The sequence below is a fragment of the Cucumis sativus genome, chromosome 4, assembly GCF_000004075.3.
Source record: "Cucumis sativus cultivar 9930 chromosome 4, Cucumber_9930_V3, whole genome shotgun sequence".
Classification (NCBI taxonomy): domain Eukaryota; kingdom Viridiplantae; phylum Streptophyta; class Magnoliopsida; order Cucurbitales; family Cucurbitaceae; genus Cucumis; species Cucumis sativus.
In genome coordinates, this window is record NC_026658.2 from 3,686,841 (window position 1) to 3,706,595 (window position 19,755).

At 32.3% G+C, this 19,755-nt stretch overlaps 3 protein-coding genes and 1 long non-coding RNA gene across 9 annotated transcripts; 3 read left to right on the forward strand and 1 right to left on the reverse strand.

Moving 5' to 3' along the window:
- Positions 1–26: 26 nt before the first annotated feature.
- On the forward strand, positions 27–1,276 carry LOC116403382. Its single transcript, XR_004216152.1, has 2 exons — positions 27–688; positions 868–1,276. It is a non-coding gene; the product is annotated as an uncharacterized LOC116403382 (long non-coding RNA).
- A 4,790-nt stretch (positions 1,277–6,066) lies between these two features.
- On the reverse strand, positions 6,067–10,350 carry LOC101204629 (gamma carbonic anhydrase 1, mitochondrial). Its single transcript, XM_004146450.3, has 5 exons — positions 10,015–10,350; positions 8,433–8,576; positions 7,487–7,612; positions 7,251–7,402; positions 6,067–6,700 (listed from the first exon to the last, which is right to left on the reverse strand). The coding sequence occupies exons 1-5, from the start codon at positions 10,127–10,129 to the stop codon at positions 6,422–6,424; spliced, it is 816 nt and encodes a 271-aa protein (XP_004146498.1). The 5' UTR covers positions 10,130–10,350; the 3' UTR covers positions 6,067–6,421.
- A 345-nt stretch (positions 10,351–10,695) lies between these two features.
- Positions 10,696–13,701, forward strand: LOC101204866. 3 transcript variants are annotated; one of them, XM_031884172.1, is made up of 4 exons: positions 10,749–10,926; positions 11,024–11,085; positions 11,761–12,639; positions 13,185–13,701. In XM_031884172.1, the coding sequence occupies exons 3-4, from the start codon at positions 11,780–11,782 to the stop codon at positions 13,357–13,359; spliced, it is 1,035 nt and encodes a 344-aa protein (XP_031740032.1). In that variant the 5' UTR covers positions 10,749–10,926; positions 11,024–11,085; positions 11,761–11,779; the 3' UTR covers positions 13,360–13,701. The 3 variants fall into 3 exon arrangements, with proteins under 3 accessions (XP_004146499.1, XP_031740033.1, XP_031740032.1); XM_004146451.3 differs by lacking the exon at positions 11,024–11,085 and having other exon boundaries at positions 10,696–10,926; XM_031884173.1 differs by lacking the exon at positions 11,024–11,085 and having other exon boundaries at positions 10,735–10,872.
- Positions 13,702–14,593: 892 nt separating this feature from the next.
- Positions 14,594–19,197, forward strand: LOC101217527 (7-methyl-GTP pyrophosphatase). Of its 4 annotated transcripts, none has more exons than XM_031884175.1 (10): positions 14,594–15,118; positions 15,199–15,270; positions 15,348–15,422; positions 16,302–16,388; positions 16,715–16,784; positions 16,881–16,972; positions 17,076–17,117; positions 17,217–17,297; positions 18,349–18,429; positions 19,134–19,197. In XM_031884175.1, exons 1-9 carry the CDS (start codon positions 15,011–15,013, stop codon positions 18,418–18,420), a joined length of 699 nt encoding a protein of 232 aa, XP_031740035.1. In that variant the 5' UTR covers positions 14,594–15,010; the 3' UTR covers positions 18,421–18,429; positions 19,134–19,197. The 4 variants fall into 4 exon arrangements, with proteins under 4 accessions (XP_031740035.1, XP_031740034.1, XP_011653159.1 ...); XM_031884174.1 differs by lacking the exon at positions 19,134–19,197 and adding an exon at positions 18,934–19,132; XM_011654857.2 differs by lacking the exon at positions 19,134–19,197 and adding an exon at positions 18,557–18,792 and having other exon boundaries at positions 14,596–15,118.
- The last annotated feature ends 558 nt before the right edge of the window (positions 19,198–19,755 follow it).

A 19,755-nucleotide genomic window follows, 5' to 3' on the forward strand; every position in this document is an offset into this window, starting at 1 on the left:
TTTGTTTTACAACACTTTTTTATTCCCTTTTTCACCGTTTTTAAGCCTTACAAACTCATTTCTCTTCCACTTTAATTCTTCATGAAACATTTCAATGTTACCCACGTTTTCATTCATTTTATCCTTCAAACAATCCATTAAATAACACGCGATACTTTAGAATTTTGAGTTTTGAACATAAAATTAATATGTCGACAAAAAATTTCAAACTGAGAGTTCTTGTTTTACACTTCATTTTCGTTTTTGTTTCTTTAAATTTGAGAATGTAAAGGCAAGATAACTTGTAGAATAATTAAGAATTAAGATTCCTTTTAGCCATTAGTTAACTAATTTTGCAATAGAGTTAGCGTTATAACAAAAAGAAAAAGTAGTTTGGTGGAGAAGAAAAGTAAGAGTGAATTATGTCTATGTGTTTGAAGCTTATCTCATATATTTCTTTTTTCTTTTTAATCTTTTTTTGTTCTCTGACTTTGTTAAGGTTATTAGGCAAAATATGTGTTATATTTTTTAAGATAAGGTTGTTTGGTTGTATAATTCATATTGTAATGTAAGGCAAAAGCAATCTTGCTATTTGGGAAATGGAAAACAAAGGTAACTCTATCACATCAAGGAATTGCTTCTTCTCATGACAAATTGACATAGATTTTGCAGCAATGTTCATCCCTAAAAGTTGCGGCTTTGGACACGTGTAAGTCAAGGGATATTCCTAATATTGACCCAAATTAATAAGATTCATTTTCCTATTTTTTCCAAGGTGGTTCTTATGATATTATGAGTGGATGAAAAATTTAAATTGCTTTTTTCCCCACTACATCATTCATGCATCCTCTAAGTATAAGCCTAAACTTTGGTCCCTTCCCTTTGCAGCAATTGATGACTTTTGGATATGTTGTTATTCCATCAACCAAAAAAGTAAGTAAGGACAAACTTTTGATTTGAAAAACATCCCCTTTTAACTTTGGAATATGTTGGAGAACATTGGTAATGCTTCTTCATAGACTCCCATTTTTGGGGTAAATTAATAGGATTAGAATAGGACTATACATTCATGTATATGCACCTTCATAGTTCCTTCATTCATGATCTGATCTCTACATTTGTTTGATACTCCCACATTTTGAGATTCTTATGTATTATTAAAGTTTTAGCATAGTGTATTGAGTTGTAACCTTTTACCCTTTAACTTTCTATTTATAATCTATTCAGAGTAAGTTTGAATTTGTAATTGGGTAATGGTACTTGTTTTTTAATAAATTTTCCAAGCAACTGAAAAATATCTTTTTTGTTATTAAGTTTTGAGTCTAACTAGTTTGTATTAGGTTTTCATGTTTCAAAATGTTATACATTTCATTTTTGAGTTAGGTTTCAATTAAGTTTTACATTTGAAAGTGTGACAATAATTTTTTCATTAGTACTCACTTTTCATTTCTGACCATTAACGTTATATTAATGAATGAAGTGTAAATCTTAAATCTAATTTTAATATTGTTGAAAATTAGTGAAATTTAATTAATTATAATTTTTTAAAAGTTAATTAATAAAAAAGATAATATCTAATAAAAAGAAATAGAGGTTACTAAAGCTAAAAAAATTAAACTATTGTAATACAAATGGTCTAATACAAATGGTCTCCCCATTATATTTCACATAATGGGAAGTTTATAATTTTTATTTGGCTAATACTACAGTTTGTAAATTTCTAGGTATTTTGAACTACACAATAACAAGTCTTAAAGTCATTATGAAAACTCTCAGGTCATTTCTTGTATGATTGAAGTAAGTGGAGAAAATGAGTAACAAAATAACTTGAGAAGATAGCATCATCAATACTTGAGAGCCTACCCACAATCACAATGTCGTTTCGGATTGAAAAATGTATAGTAGCTAAAAGAAAGAGTAAGATATACTATAAAAAATTTAAGTAACTATTATCGTAACATCTAATGAGAGCTTTAGAGAGTGATTGTGAGTTTTTTTTTTTTTTTTCTTTTTCAATTTAGAAATAGACATAATCATTCTTAAGCACTCAAAAGTAATCTTCACAAGTTTGAACATCCGTACAAATAAACTTTTATTTGTGGACTACTTTTTGCCTACCACCTTAATTCTACTTATGTTTGCATTATAACGATTTGTATAAAGATCAAGACCTACATAGTTCTATTTTTTACCGTAAATATAACTCAACTGGCATACGAACGTGTTAACAACAAAAAAGTTTGTGATTTTAATAGGTAAAAAGGCAACTCTTGTGTACAATGCAAAATTAGATTTCTTCGTCTCCATCCTCTCTTTTTTTATAAATATATACTTTATCAATTGCCTAATCCTCCTCTCCATCGTTATTAATTACATACAACTTTAGAAATTTTGCTTTTTACATTCCTACAATCCATCAATTACTTAGTCTATATAGATCACTGTGTTTACAGGCGTGATTGCAACGTAATTTTACATTGGACTATCCAAATTTAAACTAAAAATTTAACTAAACAATCTTAGATTTTGGTTTATAAAAAAAAAAAAACTTGAAAAAAATTTATTGAGATTTGGTAAATTGTTTAGATTTAGATTTGACGGTAATATTTAAGCTAACTTGTTTTATTTTTGAAAAGATGCAATAATTAGAATGGAATACCCATTTTCATTTAGTTTGGTATGATGTAATTTTGTGGGGTTGAGTAATTTAGGTCCGTAGGTGAAATAGTGAAATAAAGAGTATGGTTGGCATCAAGTAGAGTCTCAATCACATCATCACACACTCAATCAAACGTAACCAATATATCCAATAACCAAGGGGTTGTTGTTTGTCGTGGAGCTTTGATGTTTCATTTCTCATTGAAAATATTGGTTTGGCTTTAATTATCGTATTGTAATGATCATAAATACATTTGTCACATGGTTCTCATTCAAATAATTCAAATATGTTTCAACAAATTTATGTGCTGACACAAGCCATCTCAATTTAATTATTTGTTTCCTGATACCTACTTGATGTTGATATCAAAATTTGAACAAACGAAAACTTCACGTCACATTACATGTTAATTTATTTGTCAAGGATCCATATTTGACAACTTTAGAAAAGGTGAATAGAGTTCTTCTACTGAACAAATTTTGCAGCAATTAATGTTGTGCAATGAACTATATCAACAAATTAATTGCCAAACCAAATAGGAGAGGAATAGAGAAATTAACACGGACAATTTTATAGTGGTTTGGCACAATAATCGATATGCATCCAACTTTCCAAACTCCTCTAGATTATGTCACTAAAACATTGAACCAACTTTTTCTATGGATTAGAGACAACCGCTACACCACTCTTTTACAAATTCAAAAGCAAATTTAATCGTTTCCACAGATCATGATCAAACTGTCACAAAAAACTCTTTTTAAGGATTAAGAGCAACCATTTTAACAATGGATTTGGAAATGAAAAAGAAGACGAGAAAAACTCTATCAAAGAGCAAATTTACAAAAGTATAACTCTCTCAAGAATTAGTTAAAAAGAATAAATAATGAAGCTTGGAGAGAGTAACAATGGAAGCTTTTGTGAGTTATGGAGGATCGAAAAGAATGAACGTTGTTATAGTATTTATAATATTTAAGTTAGAGAGTAAAAGAATGCGGAAGGTATAGAGTTTTAGAGATATTCAAATTACATATATAAGTATAACTATAAATAGTAATTTATTTAAGGTTTATAAGATTTTCATTTTTTCATTTTTTAAAAAAGTAAAAGGTTTAATCTCAACTTTGTTAAATATTATATTAAATCTAACTTTCACCTACTTACTTAAACCTTTAAGATTTGGTTCAAGAAGGTCTCGTGTTTAAGCTATGCATTGATATTTTCTTCTTGTTTAATATTGATTTCTACTTGTTGAATAAGTTTCATATTTCTTATAGTTAAATTTTTGGTCAATTGATGATTTAAAACTTCGTCCAAGTTCTCATTTGAAAATGGTACTTTTTTAGGTTTTTGTTTATAGCTTTTCAAGATTAAATTTATAGAAACTCTTTCCACATCTAAATTTATTGTTTTGTCATCTAGTTTTATAAAAGGAAAATTAAAAACCAAGTCAAGCTTTAAAAATTAAAATAAATAAATAACTTAATTTGTTTATAGAATTTGATTAGAAATTCAACTCTTTTAAAACACTCCAAGCAATTGAGTGAGAATACGCATAGTTTTCAAGAACCAAATAGCAAAAAACAAACAACTACCGAATAAGTCCAAAAAGTTACTGTATGGTCTTGTTTATATTGCTCAAATCTTCCACTTTATCCCACCTCTATCGATACAAGTTGTTACCATATATTAGATTATTCAAATTCTATTTCCATGGTAATAAATTCATAGTTTTAGGAATATAGTTGGATATATTAAAGTTGTTGTCGTGTATTAGATGATTCAAAGTATATTTCCACAATAATGAATTCATATAGTTTTAATAATACAGATGGATACATTAAAGTTGTTACTATATATTACATGATTCAAAGTATATTACCACAATAATGAATTCATATAGTTCTAGGAATACAGTTGGATACATTAAAGTTGTTACTATCTATTAGATGATTCAAAGTATATTTCCACAGTAATGAATTCATATAGTTTTAGGAATACAGTTGGATACATTAAAGTTGTTACTAGATATTACATGATTCAAAGTATATTTCCCACATAAAAGAATTCATGGAATATAGTTGGATAAATTAAAGTTAGTTACTATATATTAGATTATTCAAATTCTATTTCCAAGGTAATAAACTTGTGTGATTTTAGGAATATAGTTGGATACATTAAAGTCTTACAAGTAATATTTGAAATAGCGTTGAACTAAAATATAGAGACGAAATTGAAAAGTTACAAATAAAGAAAGTACAAATGTCATTTGAATGCAATAAGACGTAACATAAACATAACTCAATTGACGTAAACTTTATGTCGTGTACTCCCAAATGAATCGATTTGCAAAAAGAGAAAGAGAAATTCAAAGTTTTTGGGGATAGTTGGGTGGTCAACTTCCACAAGGAGCAGTACGGCCAAATTGCAAAAACATGTTAAACATAACACAGTGGAAAACGCCAAAATGAAAATGTACTTTTTTCTATTGAGTGTTTTGTTTGTTTATAATGAGACTTTTGAAATTGGCAATAGCCAATCTTTTTCTTTTGCTTCTTCTACAAATACAATGCCCCAAATTCCCTAATTGTCATAATGGTTGATTAATGATTCTTTTTCTTTTTCTCTTTTGTCTTTCTCCTCACCTTTTGGTCCCATTTTGCTTTAACTCCCCTACTTTTTCAAGCACTGATGACTTTCTTTTTTCCTTTAATCACTCTTGGTTAATTATTTTGCGAGGGGCGGTATGTTTATAAATCAGATGGTTACCAAATGATGTTTTAATTTGATTTTTGAAGTTATTGGTAAAAAAGTAGATAACAAAGTAAGAAGTTTAAAGGTTTATAGAATCACACGTTGGAGGGACGGTGTGATTGTGATTAAGAATGAATGGTCATTTTTGGGAGGGAAAAAAAAAGGAAGGAAAAAGTCTTTTTGGGATCAAATTAGGGCTCTTGAATCCATGTCAAATCAAAATGTAGTTCAATCAACTTTGCCATGACTAGTGAGCTGAGGTGGGGATCTTAATAGGAAAAGTAGGTGCCTTTAATAATTGACATTTTTTTCAGTGGATTAGGCCTCTACTTTTTTCTTTCTTTCTTTCACTATTTGTTCTCCGAACAGATTGGCCCATTCATCCAAAAAAACCATAGCTAGAACATACCCTTTTCCATCTTTCTGCAGTTTGCATTAGCCATACATTGGCTTGGCCTTGGACATTTACAGTTGGCTGCCCCTAATGTAATCAAATCACACAAACATGAAACACTGTACAAATATTAGGTTCATTTACGCCTTTTTTTAATGAAACTGATCCATCAAGGTTGTGTGAATGGCATCGATCCAAGCAAAGTTCCCTATTTCAATCCAGATCTCAAATATTAGATCTGAATTAAGTATCTGAACCATATAAAAGGTAATCAAGAACACTGTTGAAGTGAAAATACACATGTTTCCATTGTTCTTTATTTCCAAAAAGTAACAGCAAAATGTTCAAAACCTGGGAAACAGATCCAAGGATGGCTACAAGATGATCAAATCATCGAAAGTTATGATGTCTGACTAACTGTGCCTGATTTCTCAAGATAATGAAAAATGGGGTTTTAGAGAGGATTGAATAGAGCTGTGGCCATTGGACATTGTCCGTGATTAATGGCATTCAGTTCACTCTTTCATCCAACCTCCATATATTATTTGAGATGAAGGTTGTGTCTTTTATGAATATCAGCACAACATTTCAAAGGGGAAGAATCTTATGTGGTTGGTTACCTACATTAGAAATTTGTCTTACGAGGACTTTGCTACTTTGTCAGCCAATATGTTATCTGGAAGGACAAGCTCTGGGGGGGTTTCACGAACAACACCCAACATTGAATCATAATCTTCATCCCGGCGAGCAAACTTTTTGCGAAGAACCTTTTCAAGTTCAATTTCATCAAAGCTCTTTACGTTTTCGGCTGCATGAACCTGTGATAAGTTGGAATAATTTATGGCTGACTGGGAGATAAAGACCATCTCTTCTTCTGTAAGCTTCCTCAGGAATTTTGCTGGATTGCCTCCCCAAACCTGTAATTGAATTGCTGACATTTAATAATTTCTTTCAATCATGATGAAACGCAACTTCTACTCATAATAAAGAGGGTGCATACCCAAGAGAGATTTGACTAGTCCCATACTCTAGCAAAGAATTGAGCAAGAAATAAAAAAGAACCCACTTATCACTCTATAGTAATGACATGTTTGGATTATTGACTTACTAAGTGTTTAAACACTTAAAAAGTCAATCCAAACGGGTCCTAAGCCTATTTTCTTTTACACCCACCTTATCCACATCATACCAAAGTAGAAATTACATGAATCCTCGCCTCAAAACAGATAAGCGCACACACTTGACCCAATGGCTTTAACGTTTGTCCTAATTAATAATGGAGGTGTATCACATCATTCTCTTGATCAGATAAACAAACAAGAGCAAATTTCCATTAGAAACAGTGAATTGTGTGCAACCAATCCTTGAAATGTGGGAGCCAAGTACCAACTATATTGATTTGACTATAAAATTCAATACCAGATAACTATACTGATAGCAAAGTAAAATGGTAGTATTGAGAGAAACCTCTCCACATGGGACTCGTGTATTCTGCCTCACAAGTGCTCCAGCAGCAACCATTGCATGCTTTTCTACGTACACCCCATCAAGCAATGTGGCTCCCATCCCCACAAATGCCTCATCCTCAATAGTACATCCATGTAACACAGCACTGTGACCTGTCTAGTTAAAATTTGAAACCGTAATACATGCACATCGAGTGATAGATGTTAATAGCATTAAAATAAGATAATTTCACTCACCAACAGTAACGTTGTCTCCAATGATAGTTGGTAAAACCTTTCCACTTAAATTGGATTTTGCTACATGAACTAAAGAGTTGTCTTGTATGTTAGTTCCGGAACCAACACTGATGCTGTTAACATCACCTTCACAAAAATTTGGAGTTAGATAAATATAAGCAAATGGTGTGAGAGAAGATGGGGAAAGAAGAAAAGCAAACTTGTTAAACAAATTACTGGCAAATGGTTGTTCCAAGGTAAACTAATGGTTCTCACCAAATAAATTTAGGCAAAAAGAAGAGTTGACTCAAATTATTATCAGCAAAAAACAGAGCGATCATTTTGCTCACAAAAAACACCAATTACGTTCCCCAAAAAAGTACTAGTCCTCAAACATTTGCAATTGCTAACAAGCAAAAATGCAGCAAACGGAATTTCAATAGTTGCACGACCTCATGTTTATGCACAACCTAGAATCTAAAATTTTCAATACACTTGTCACAACAAGGCTTTCTCCCAACCATGGCTTTCAACCAAAAAATCATTAATGCAGCAAACATATCAACTTTTGTTCCCATTACTTATCATAACATTTCTACTTTAATCTTTTTCTTCCGATATTATTTGCCCCAGTCTACTTTTCAGATTATCATATTTTGGAACATTATGTACTGGACTTGCATTTGTAAGATTTTCTCTTGCGTTGGATGAAATTACTTAAACAGACTTGCAAATCATTAGCTCAAATGAATCCCAAAAGCCAAATATATAAAAACATGCTATTTCAGGTCAATATTAATGGATGAGGTACTATTAAACACTATTTATACAATGTGTAGAAGTCTAAATTCAGGAACTTTGGAAATCAGAAAAAGTAGTTTAAGGGGGGGTGGCATCAAAATTGACACACTACCAGATATGAAGAATGAAACATGTACATTTTCAAAAAGGCTAATGTTAAGTTTACCTCTCAAAACACACCCATACCAAATAGAGGACCCTCGTCCCACCTGCACATCACCAATGATAGATGCACTAGGTGCCACAAATGCATCCTTGTCGACCACGGGAGCCTTGTCAAATATGTTCATGAGTGTCCTATGCCTAGATACTAAAGAAAAAAGAATCAGAATTAGATAATGTCATCTGAAAATTTTACTTATAAAGAGTTCAAACCAAAAGCCTTTACATAGTTACACAAATTCATTCGAAGCACAGAAAAAAACTAGGGTTCAACAGAAGAATCTCCAGGGCATATACAACGTTGCTGTGTATATAATAAAACCACAGTCAAGTATTGAAGATATACGTGACCAAAAGTGAAATAGAAATGATGGTTGAGATAATTTATTTTGCTATTTGTATTTTCCATGTCCTACGAAGCATTTTGCAACAGCCCTTGTTTGCAAGTGTTTTGCAACAGTGTTCATAATATACTTTCTTTGACATTGGAATTCTAAGTCTTGGAGCCACTATTTTTAAAAACAAAAAGAGGGGCAAAAGGATGTATTATCAGACATACAAAGAAATATTGGTTCAATTTAAACTCCTCTCAGGATCTCAACATCCAGAATCATCATTACAAACAGCCATGTTGTGTACAAACAAACTAATATAATCCTCAAACTAAGGTATAATCAAGGATTGAAATACCGTCAGTATATTAATATATCAGTATATCAAAGGGTTGGACACTATAAAGTATTAATCGATATCTCCAATACCTTTCATAAATACAAATAAAGCATAAACGAACTTCATTTAATAAAATCAATACAAATATGAAAATTAACAACAAGATCTATGACTATGGACTTAGTTTTGATTTTTGAAGTACAAACAACAAAATTATTAATTTAAATAATTTTTATGAACTTTTTTATTTACAAAAATATCTTCCAATTTATGATATGAATCAATATAACCATAAAATTGACATCCCAATCATGATATCAACATCGATATTTTAAGCCATGGGTATGTATAATAGATGATGAATTTCTACTTATGCTCCTTCCTAAAGTGACGTTCTCAACAATTAAGGTCTCACATTAGCTCTCTAAATTTTCGGTGCTGTTTCCTGAAAGCACACCTGATGAACAACCTAACCTGAAGAATATGAAGTCCTAATTATACCATCAACAGCACACAGAAATGCACATGATAAGACTGGCAGTTCATATCTACAAGTCGAAAATCCCAATACAATATCTAAGTAAAGTTCATGCCTTCTACAAACCGTGTCCAACTCAACTCGAACCAACAACGATCATAGTTTGAATGTCAATTGTAGGGAAACGTAAAAGGGTATTCGAAACAAAGCGAATTTCGTAGAAAACCCACAAAAGATACAATGCGGTTTATGCCCAGATAAATGGCAAACAAAAGTTACAAAGCAATATGAATATCTTCCCAATTATATTGAATAGCACAAATGATTCCATCAAATCAAAATCGGTGGGAAAACAAAGACAATCTTAATAGGAATTTAAAAATGGAGAAAATTGGAAGATCAAAGTAAAATAGAATATGGTAGTTAAGAAGGTTACGTTGTTCTTGAAAGTAGTAATTCCCTTGAAGGCGGCAACCAAGACGATCGAGGGCTTGGCCGGTCTCTCGGATCCAGAATCCGACAGTGTAGATTGCCTTTCCCAATGTTCCCATCTTCCACAAATGCTCTTCGTCTTCCTCCTCAGTCCACAGTTTTTTTTGCTTTTAATTACAGATGGAAGAAATGTAAGATTCAGAAGGAACAACCCATAGCTGAAGAGTTCATCGTTTACCCTTTTCTTCTTCTTTTTTGTTAAATTATACAAAACCAAAATCAATTTTAGGGTATAATATTCCAACCAAAAGTTCTCATTTTTACCATTTATTTTTAAAAACTGTTTCAAAATATCAATCTCATTAGCTCACTCACTTTCAAATATGATGCATTTTGAGTTAGAAATGATAAAATCAAACGGTATAGTCATATAATTGGTTACAAATTTGGGTAATATATGGTTTTTCATAAGTATCAAACTTTAACTTTAACTTTATATCACAAGTACTTACTTTAAAGTTAAAGTTTAAAGACTTTTTATATATATATATATTTTTTTTAATACAAGGGAAATGAGTATTTTAAATCATAAATTTTTGATTGAGCTTGACAAATTATATAAACTTTAATAGTGTATAAAATTAAATATAGAGTTTCATACCAAAATGAATTAATATAAAGATGATGGTTAGTATTAAAAAAAGAGGAGGGTTGTTTTTTAAAAGGAAAAAAAAGAAGAGTAATGTAAAAGGAAGGGGAGGGGGGAAGAGAGGGAGGGAGGTTGGGCCTTCCAAATTTTCTAAGTTATCGTATTTCTGCATCTTCTTCTTATTGGTCTTTTCTTCTAATCTTAATTTTTCAGGTACACTAACAAACCAACACACCCCATTCTTCTGACAGTTCGATCTTCTCTTTGGTCAGTTTGATTTCTTCTTCTTCGTCTTCTTCTCTTCATTTGCTATTTTCTAATTCCCTTATTTGATTTCTTTTTCTTTTTTTTTTTCATTTTCCAGCTTCGTTTTTCCACCCTCAACCTCTTCCCGTTTTCCTCCTATTCTCGTTCTCCCTCATCACTGTGATTTTCTCTATTATTTTTGCAGTTCTTTTCTGGGTTTTTTCCCTTTCTTTGAAAACCTTCACTTTTATTAGGATCAGGTGATTTTTGGGTTTCAGTTGTTGTTTGATGAGCAGATTCTAGGGTTTTGGAGGTGTTGGGGGAGGGGACCTTTTCGAGCCGATGAGACTACTATTGGGTCTTTTTTGTTCGTTGATTTAAGTTTTGCAAGGATGTTATTATTAGGAATCTGATAGCTTTGAGCTCGTTTTTGCTTTTAGATTTACTATGTATCATCATCTGGTGCATTCGTATTTTGTTTGTTCGATCTTTGATTGTGAGTTCTAGTTTAACCAATTTTGATGAAGGAAGGTATAGTTTATTTATACTCAATTATCTACTTGTGCTCTGAAGTATCTTGTAAGTCCGATGTAGCCCGTGAGATGCTGATTTACTTATTTTCCTTTGGCTGGTAGACATTGTGTTGCTTAAATGTTAAAATTGGTGTTTGAGGTTTCTAAAGGCCTAGATGATATGTACATAATTTCAATGTGTTACACTGATGGTGTTCTAGGCCTGTTTGGAATCACTTTTCAACGGGTTATAAATATTTAGGAAATGATTGCAAATAGACTGTCTCTTTGATGTCAATATTTTCCGCTTGGGAGCTGATTTTTAACATTTCTTTTTGCACAGAATTTTTGTAAGTACAGATATGGCTTCAGAGGAAGATCTTGATCTATCATCTTTGAAAATTCAGCTCAGTGAAACAAATGAAACTTGGAAGCAAGAAATGGAAAAACGCCAATCAGAAGTAGGTGTGTTGCAAGCAAAGCTTATTGAGGTGAAGGCTTCTATAGAAGGGTCTGAGGAAGACTCAAGAAAGGAGCTAGAGGTTCTCTGGCGAAGAGTTAAGACAACTTCTACATTGTTAACGTACTTGAAATCAAAAGCAAGAATGTTAGCAGTTCCTCATTTGGCTCACTCTTCGTGTGGTATTAAACATTTAGAAGGGGTAGGGTTAGTAGACAAAACTGGAACACCACTGTCTGGTTGGTCTAAAAGTATTGATCTTTCTCCATTTGATGGTACTGAAGAAGAATCCTTGATTGGTATTGGAAAGCCTTGTGGATTACTAGATGAACAAGATGCAGTTTATATCGGTCAAATACTGAAGTCTGTTCAGATGGTTTCAGATGTAATGGAAGCACTTGTCAAGAGGGTTATTTTGGCAGAATCAGAAACTGCTGAAGAGAAGGAAAAGGTTCATTTGGGTCGGGAGGAAATTAAAAAAAAATCAATCCAGATTGAGAACATGTCATCAAAACTAGAGGAAATGGAACAATTTGCTGTGGGTACAAATGGCATTCTAAATGAAATGCGGCAGAGAGTTGAGGATCTGGTTGAAGAAACGTGTAGACAGAGGCAAAGAGCTGCTGAAAATGAGCAGGAACTGTGTCGTGTTAAGAGGGACTTTGAGTCTTTGAAATCATATGTCAGTAGTCTCATCACTGTTAGAGAAACACTTTTATCATCGGAAAAACAATTTCAGACAATCGAGAGGCTGTTTGAACGGTTTGTATATTTCTTACGTTATATTGCTTTGACCCTGCTTCCTCTTTTCTTTTGTTATCATGAACGTCCAATTTATTTTATAGTTTTTCCTCGATGGTTTAATTTTTAATGTTCTCTCATTATACTCATGGCTTCTATTATTTTCATTCGACTCGCACCACACATATATGATATCCTATGCACTAAGCTTTTCTTCTACTTGTATTTCCTTGTGAGCCAGCTCATGATAGACCTATATTTAAATGTGGAGTTCGACAGCACACAATGGATTTTCGTTATACAGTCTTTGCTTTTCTCAGAAACAATAATAGGAAAATGCTTCGATTGCAAACAGTCTATTCTCCAGCTTATTCTCTGAATTTCTAAATTATTTAGGTGTGAAATTGGATAATAACATCCAGAATAGCAGCTTGCAACAAGCTGGATCATGTAAATATGTGATTTGTTCTCTCACCGCCAAAATAAAAATCCTTGTCATTGCCATTATGTCTCGTTTGCTATTATAACTTGTTTTTCACAGGTTTTAATTGATTGCTGTGAAACAGGCTAGTTGCTAAGACCACTCAGTTGGAGGGTGAGAAAATGCAGAAAGAAGTAGAAGTCCAGAAACTTATGGAAGAAAATGTGAGGTTGAGTGCTCTTCTTGACAAGAAAGAGGCTCAACTTTTAGCTATGAATGAACAATGCAAGGTAATGGCCTTGAGTGCTTCACATATTTAATCAAAACACTTGTTCTCCTTGCTCATCAGCCTGGATAGCAAGGCTTCCTCTCGGTTGACAATCCGAGGCCCAAACAAGAGGCGGCGGCGGCGGCGGCAGAGGCAGAATGGAGCATCAGGTATTCTTGCATATATAATGTATTGTGAAAAACCCTTGTGAAGTTTATTATGTAGTTCCATAGGCTCAGTTGTTGTATCTGCTATTGCGGAGAGAACTCACAAGGTTTTTCTTCATTGGAGTTTAAACTTGGTTTGTGAATGCTTCCGAGATCTGTATGTATGCTTCAAAAGTTGGTATCTTTCTGCTCTTTAGTACCTTACATAAATTTCCCTTTTGGCATTACGTTCTTTTTCTTTATTATTATTATTCTTTTTGTCTTTTTTTTGTCAGTTGGATACAATGTGCAAAATCCTTAAAAGCAACTTCCGGTCTCCCTTCTGATAATTCCCTTAATTTTCTTCCGTTAATAAAATCGAGTTTTTTTCTTTCCTGTAAAGTAACAACATGAGATTTTTCAATGGTATAAGATTTATTTCCTTGATCAAATGTTTAGAAGTTCAAATCAGTACTCGCACAAATGTATTCAAAAAGTGCTGATTCAATTTTTTTTTTCCATTATATTTTTCATCCAAGGTGGGAATGGCCTAAATTAGGTATGAGTTCTGTTATAAAATACAGGGGAGATTTTATTTCATATCATTAACAGTATAATTAATTTAAAAAACTAATATTTGTTTAAGAAGTATTGGTAATGTATTTAGTTTAGACAAAATAAATGAATGAAGGAAGAAGGTGACAGATGTTAATAGAAGTTGATGTGTGAAAATTCGGGTAAGCAATTGATGTGATGTTTACATTGTAACGTCTTAGAATAGCATTGAGAAATCAATATCCTCTATTGCACGTGCATTACAAGACTAGCAAATTGTTAGCATTTGGTGATTTGAATCTTGTTAAGTTGATCAGTTGGACAAATCCTCCCAATGCTGTCATCTTTCGGTGATTTTGAAATAAGACAGTCACAAATCTTGAGATTTCTATAATGTAAAATTAAGTTTGAAAACAAAATTATTGGATTTATTAACTACCATAATTACCAGCTGAAAACTCTCGAATTGATTTTGAAAAACAATTGTGTAAATTTTAATAAATAATGGCAAAAGTATGATGGATTGAGACTTTGTAGAGTACATGATTTAGGCTCTAATCATAGTGTATCATCACGTGGATCTATCTTAAGCAATTTCACTCCGATATGATGTAAGAATAAAAAAAACTTACTCTAAAAAGTGGAACAAAATTCAATCAACTCCAAAATTTAAGTTAAGTCTTGTCTCTGACTGAACTTCATTACGAAGAAAGAGGGAGAGCGAGTAATATTAAGAGAAAAATAGAGAAAACAAATGCAAAAACCAAAACCCTAAAAAAAGAGGAAGATTCGAACTCAAGTGAACAACTGTTTTATCTTGATGATATCACTCAAGCAATTGGTCAAAAAACTAAATTAAAGATTTTTTTTTTATTTTGGTGATCGGAAGGGAAAAAACCGTTAAATTTAGAGTCAAATTTCTGTAGTTAGGATTGAAGATATTGTATTTTCAAGTTAGAAAAGGGAAAAAGACAAGCAAGTGGCCGTTCCCCAGTTTCAGTTATGGTAAATTGGTTCTCTCTAATGGTTCAAACTCCAAATCTTATCCGTCGCATATCCACTAAAATACGAGATTGCAGAGAAATGGCTGCACCCAAATCACCATTTCAGGTTTTTCACCTTTTACTTCTCTATATTCTTCAACTTCTTTTCTCTTTCTTGCATTTCGTGATGTTGTGATTTATATGCAGATAATATTAGGTTCATCGTCAATGGCTCGTCGGCGCATTCTGTCGGAAATGGGATACGAGTTCACTATAATGGTGAATTTTCTTCTTACATATTCCTTATCCTTCTCGTTTTAGTTGTTGGAAGTTTGATTTGTTTTAGTCTATTTTAGACGGCGGACATTGATGAGAAAGCGATTAGGAAGGAAAGGCCTGAAGAGTTGGTGGTGGCTCTGGCTGAGGCAAAGGTGTGCTTATTTTATTTACTTAGCTACTGTATTATTGTAGTTCTAATATCCCTTTAGGAACTATTTGGTTTTGCTCTAATTTCTAGCTGTTTCATCATTGAATTTGAATGGTGAAAGGTTGTACATGCAACCCTTCAATCTTGTGCTACCCTGCATTTTATTATATGATGTTCCATTTCAAACCAATTCGTAATAGCTAATGAAGAGCATGAGCTCTCCTGATTTTTTCAATGTGTGATCCTTAACATGTTGTATCTCTTTTGGATTCACCATTCTTGAATCTGATCTCAATTTTATTTTTGGACCCAACGGCTTTATGGGTTCTTATGCTCACTTTTAGGGCTAATAATGAAGTGTATCGCAACATTTTAAATGGATTGCAAATATTATAAAATCTATCACATATACACTACAAAACTATATCAATAGTCTATATTTACAACTGATTTTCCATTGTGCTATATTTCTTAATGTCTCTGGGTTTTATCTCAAAATCAATTGGCAATGAGATGAGTAGCTTATCGATCTTACGAAGAGTGTGAAGTCTAATTTGGGATCCTCAACAATTCGTTAGTGCGAAGTAGTACCTAAGTAAAATCCACTGTGACAATGGGAAGAAGTTCTTCGTAGACTTTCATTTGTTGTGAATTTTTGGTTCTTGAAGCTATAGTTGGATTTTAAGGAGGATACTTTATATATCAAGTCCAGAAAAGAGTCTTGCAGATTCAACATTTTTGTGAAGTTCACTGATGCATCTTATAACTTTGGAAAACAGAGATTAGGAGTACTTATCGTATATATGTTCATATCTTTTAGTCTTTCACCTGTAAGGTCAAGAGAAGGGCTTCTCCCTGATGGTTTTCACTCAATCTCTCTTAGGCAGATGCAATTATGTCAAGAATTCTAGCCACTGGCGTTCAACTCAACAATGATGCACATCCGACACTGCTAATCACTGCGGACACTGTATGCTTTAATTCCCTCTTCCCTGTTCAGTATTTGCTTTAACTCAGATTATATTAGTTAGAGCGAGTTTGGGATATTTCTGGAATGCTCAACAATCACTTTTAACTATGTAAGAATGTTTTGAAATGCATTCTTAAAGTCATACCAGATTCATCCTAATTCCTAGGTAACAAACAAGTTACTAATTTCAGTTTTGCAAGGGATGTGTATCATTCATGATGCTCCCTTTTTTCTTTTTTATGGTATCCTGTCACATTTTCCTTATTTCCTAGTAACCTATTAAGAAGTATCTTAACTCTTAATTACTGCATTTGATTGATTTTGAGGTGGTGGTCTATGAAGGAACAATTAGAGAAAAACCATCCAACAAGGACGAAGCTCGTAAATTTATCAAAGGTCATTTTCCTTCCAGACTTCATGCCTTTATTACTTCTTCCTGTACAATGATCTGAAAATTGAAACAGGACTAATGATTTACTTAACGTCCTGCAGGCTATTCTGGTAGTCATGCTTCTGTTGTAGGTTCTGTACTTGTAACCAACCTTATGACAGGAACAAGAAAAGGGGGATGGGAAGAGGCAGAGGTATAATAAGCTTCAACTCACATTTTGTCCTCACTTAACCCAGGGACAACTTTTACATGATTCAACGGCAAGTTGAATAATGTGGACTAATTTTGTGCTGAAGGTTTATTTCTATGACATACCAGAGGAGATTATAGATACCCTGGTAAACGCTGGAATATTGTCTACTTGGATCACTTTCCGTAGTTGTTATGCTTTTCGTTTTGTACTATTTTCAAGTCTTATTGATGGTAAACTGGATCAGATTGAAGATGACGTTACATTCAAAGTAGCTGGGGGTCTGATGTTGGAGCATCCACTGACTTTGCCATTGGTTGAGGCAGTGGTTAGTAATATAGTTCTACTGATATGCTTTTGTACATGTTCGAACATTGTGTTCTCTTGTTGTCTTCTTGATAATCTATACAAAGAATGCCGCACAAATTGAGTCATGGACCTGAAAGGAGATTATAGTAACTTGAGTTTTGTAACTTTGTTTTTGGTTTTGCATTAGTTGGTTCGTAGGATGAATGAATCACATACTGAAACATTAACGTAGCTTTTAATACCATATTACACACGATCAGATGAGGAAGTCAAGCACTTTGTCAATGTTATAAATTTACTCTATCAACGAATAACACAAGAAATTTGCCCTGCCTGACAGATCTATTTAAGTACTCCCTTAATTTACATGTACATCATTAATTTATGTTCATCAAAATACGTGACAAAGTTGTATTTTATGGAAAAAATTATGCTGAACTTGCTTGGGACTGAATTATTTGTTTATTTCCTTGGTTGTAAATAGGAAAATACAAATATGCCTAGTAACGGTATGTTTTGCTATTCCACTTTATATTTACCATATACGCGATAAATCTAGGTTAAATTGCAAATTTAGTTTTATAGTTTGAAAAAAAAGCTAGAATTTAGTTTCTATGATTTATAAGTTGAATTTAGTCCACATGTTAGTTAAAACCTTCGTAAAGACTATTTATGAGAATTTTGTCAAATTATAAAGACTATTTGTGAGCTTTTATAAAACCATAAGAACTGAAGTTCCGACTTTTTTTTTTCAAATTACAGTGACCAAATTTATAATTTAGCCTTAAATCTACCTAATTCTGGCCTGTTAGTTCAAACAAGTGTATGGTCTTCGTGAACATTTTCCTTTTGATATCACTATGAAATGAATGATGATCCTGACACTTTAGGCCTTGACTTCAACTATGTGAGTGAAGTTCACATTACATTAGTACCTAAAAGAATCAAATAGGTTTGGAGACTTCATAGTTCACAGCAAAGTACTCGTAAAGCAAGATTGCCTTTACATTTTTCCCTTTGTATAGGCATATCTATCTATCAAAACCTGAAACCATTTTGGTGCATGACAGGTAGGTTCAACTGACACAGTGATGGGACTTCCCAAAGCTCTTACGGAGAAACTCATGAATGATGCTCTATAGCTCACTAAGGTAACGAAAAAACGAAGTTCTTTTACCTTTTGTTACATCATGTTACTGTGGAAAATTAGGATTGAGATTCTTATTCTTGATTGGAGCCCCATCTTGGTCATAGATATGATAAGCTTCGGTTCTACAGGAACTATTATCATCATCTTGATAAACATGCTGATGATTCGTAATTTTCTTTCACGAGAAGGAAAATATAGTACGTACTTTTCTTTGTAAGAAAAGGCAAACTAGAATGATTTTGTGAAGGTCCATTGTTTGATGTTTCTCTCCTTAGTGCATTCTTAAAGTTGTTCTTTTTCACAAGAATTACTGTTTTTTTTATCACGTGGATGAATGTGCTGATGGTTGGTAATTTTTTTTTAACAAGAGGAAAAACATAGTACTTTCATCTTTGGAGGGTCTATTCAATAGTATTTTTTTTAGTACAGCAGTGTTAAATCACTTTTTAACCTAAAAAAACTTGAGGAACTTAATTACATGAACAGTTATTCATCTTACTTGTAGGCATCAAAATTTGAAGAATATCAAACAAGTGAAAATCTTGACTTTTCATCTACATGTCATGATACACCAGTAAATTTAGTGTGTGTTTAGGTACCCGTAATGTAATCCAAAATAGGTGTTTGGATTGAGAGTTTTAGTCTCGATTTGTTATACTCATGTTCTTGTTCTATTATTGATTCAATATGCATTATGTTCCTCAGATCCACAATATTTATGATTACATTCCAATATTTCAAACAACGCATAACTTAAGTTGAGTACCAATATGGGACCATGAATTTGAACTTCTCTTCAGAAAGTACGTACTTTAATTGTTGAGTTAGAAGTTAAAAACATTTAAATCTTTTGATTAAAAATGTAATATGTAAATGAATGAATGAATGATATTTGAGTGGGCTGTTTTACTAACTCTCAACATTTAGTGGAAAAAGTGGATATCATTATTTAGATTTGCTTGCACCTCTATATATTTTGTTTTATATTTTAAATTTTCTACGATAACTTATTGTATTTTTTCTTAAGAAAAAAATTCACCTTTTTACTGTATTTATTAGTATTAAGCATAGCTGAAATAGTATAGTGATTGTAATATAATTTTTTTACTCATAATATCACTAAAATGAGTTTAATTTTCATTCTGTATTTAGTTAAATGTTACCGTTTTGCTTTGTTTCTTTGGCTAGTTTTCATTTAAGTATTTGATATCAACAAATTAAAAACAATTATTATGTGAAATTTTTTAATATTCTTTTAAATTAACTAATAAACATGAACATCAATAATTAAAAAAAAAATTTAACGCAAAAAAAGAAAATCAAGGTC

Bases quoted from the DNA above. Each gene is read 5' to 3' on its own strand.
- LOC101204866 (XM_004146451.3), top strand. From the start codon at position 11,780: ATGGCTTCAGAGGAAGATCTTGATCTATCATCTTTGAAAATTCAGCTC. The intron at 12,640-13,184 runs GTTTGTATATTT...GCTGTGAAACAG, and splicing joins ATCGAGAGGCTGTTTGAACG to GCTAGTTGCTAAGACCACTC.
- LOC101217527 (XM_031884175.1), top strand. From the start codon at position 15,011: ATGGTAAATTGGTTCTCTCTAATGGTTCAAACTCCAAATCTTATCCGT. The intron at 15,423-16,301 runs GTGTGCTTATTT...AATCTCTCTTAG, and splicing joins TGGCTCTGGCTGAGGCAAAG to GCAGATGCAATTATGTCAAG. The intron at 16,973-17,075 runs GTATAATAAGCT...TTTGTGCTGAAG, and splicing joins GGGGATGGGAAGAGGCAGAG to GTTTATTTCTATGACATACC.
- LOC101204629 (XM_004146450.3), bottom strand. From the start codon at position 10,129: ATGGGAACATTGGGAAAGGCAATCTACACTGTCGGATTCTGGATCCGA. The intron at 7,613-8,432 runs GTAAACTTAACA...ATTTTTGTGAAG, and splicing joins GTATGGGTGTGTTTTGAGAG to GTGATGTTAACAGCATCAGT. The intron at 7,403-7,486 runs GTGAGTGAAATT...TTAACTAGACAG, and splicing joins TGGAGACAACGTTACTGTTG to GTCACAGTGCTGTGTTACAT.